Source organism: Austrofundulus limnaeus, unplaced genomic scaffold (assembly GCF_001266775.1).
Source record: "Austrofundulus limnaeus strain Quisiro unplaced genomic scaffold, Austrofundulus_limnaeus-1.0 Scaffold850, whole genome shotgun sequence".
Lineage (NCBI taxonomy): Eukaryota > Metazoa > Chordata > Actinopteri > Cyprinodontiformes > Rivulidae > Austrofundulus > Austrofundulus limnaeus.
In genome coordinates this window covers 157,340-159,048 of record NW_013953252.1, presented here as the reverse complement: position 1 = coordinate 159,048, position 1,709 = coordinate 157,340, and the positions used below count along the sequence as shown (strand labels likewise).

The window sequence follows — 1,709 nt, the reverse complement described above, 5'->3', positions numbered from 1 at the left end:
GTTGGTGTGGGAGGACTTACTCTCAGTGTTGGTGTGGGAGGACTTACTCTCAGTGTTGGTGTGGGAAGACTTACTCTCAGTGTTGGTGTGTGACAGGACTTACTCTCAGTGTTGATGTGACAGGACTTATTCTCAGTGTTGGTGTGGGAGGACTTACTCTCAGTGTTGGTGTGACAGGACTTACTCTCAGTGTTGGTGTGGGAGGACTTACTCTCAGTGTTGGTGTGACAGGACTTACTCTCAGTGTTGGTGTGGGAGGACTTACTCTCAGTGTTGGTGTGACAGAACTTACTCTCAGTGTTGGTGTGTGACAGGACTTACTCTCAGTGTTGGTATGAGAGGACTTACTCTCAGTGTTGGTGTGGGAGGACTTACTCTCAGTGTCGGTGTGACAGGACTTATTCTCAGTGTCGGTGTGGCAGGACTTACTCTCAGNTGTGATAACAGGTCACCTCATGTGTCTTAAATATTAGTGTGTGTGTCTCTGTGTGTGTGTGTCAGAGGAAGCAGAACCTGAGATGATCCACACACAGACTAAGGTCTGAGTAAACCCAACCTTCTGACTCGTGTGTTTGACTTCATGTCTGACCTGTGAGGAACAGCAGGTCTACTTGTGGCGGCTGCCTCTCCTCTTCATGGCGGCGGTACACTGAGGACAGAACCACTTGCCTTTGGGGGCCTCGGTCAGACCCACACAGCCRTAGTGGAACCACTCGATGGGACACTGAGGACACAGGAAACGGGTCGATACAGGACTCTGAGCCCACAACCAGAACCATGAACAGCTGATACCCACATCTGTGTTGTCACAGCCGACCATCTCTCCATAGGACACCTGAAAGAGTCCAACAGCTCGTCAGAACCAGGACCTGGACCAGGACCGGTCTGTGCAGGTCTGAGCCTACCTGGTTGCAGATGCAGTAGCGGGGCTCGTTGGGGTCGTAGGTCCAGTCCACCTGGTTGYTGACATCAGCTTCAGGCAGAACCGCAGCCTGCTGGGACAGCTCCTGGGCCAGAGCTGACGATGAGGAGCAGGACGACAGGGAGGAAGAGGAGGARGATGAAGAAGACTGCTGAGTGGACGACTTGATGCTGCTCCTGGAAAACAGGAACAWGCAGGTGTGGGCGGAGCCTGTTTGGTCATGTCACACTGCTGTAGAATGTGGGCGGAGCCTGGACTCACTTGGACTTGCGCCCCCTGGAGTCGGAGGTGGCGGTGGAGGTGAGGGTCTGGGTCAGGGTGGAGGCCAGGGCGGAGGAGGAGTACCCGGTACTGTCCCGGCTCACAGAGAACTCTCTGCTCAGCTGGAAGTCGTTGTTCTTGATGGCCTCATAGCTGGCCTTAAGACTGGAAGTCCTGCGTCCCTCCTTCATCTGGACCAACACAGACCAGGGTCAGGACCACAACCAGCAGTCTGCAGGGGAGTCCAAGACCAGGACCACAACCACAACCAGCAGTCTGCAGGGGAGTCCAAGACCAGGACCACAACCAGCAGTCTGCAGGGGAGTCCAAGACCAGGACCACAACCACAACCAGCAGTCTGCAAGGGAGTCCAAGACCAGGACCACAACCACAACCAGCAGTCTGCAAGGGAGTCCAAGACCAGGACCACAACCACAACCAGCAGTCTGCAGGGGAGTCCAAGACCAAGACCACAACCAGCAGTCTGCAGGGGAGTCCAAGACCAAGACCACAACCAGCAGTCTAC

At 54.9% G+C, this 1,709-nt stretch overlaps 1 protein-coding gene across 1 annotated transcript in view; it reads right to left on the bottom strand.

Moving 5' to 3' along the window:
* ing3 (inhibitor of growth family, member 3) overlaps window positions 1-1,709 on the bottom strand; it is a gene marked incomplete in the record, with an annotated part of 19,884 nt that overhangs the window by 12,185 nt on the left and 5,990 nt on the right. The window contains 4 exon segments of the mRNA XM_014029078.1: window positions 590-724; window positions 797-835; window positions 906-1,098; window positions 1,184-1,374. Of these exon segments, the coding sequence (XP_013884532.1) occupies window positions 608-724; window positions 797-835; window positions 906-1,098; window positions 1,184-1,374 (540 nt within the window).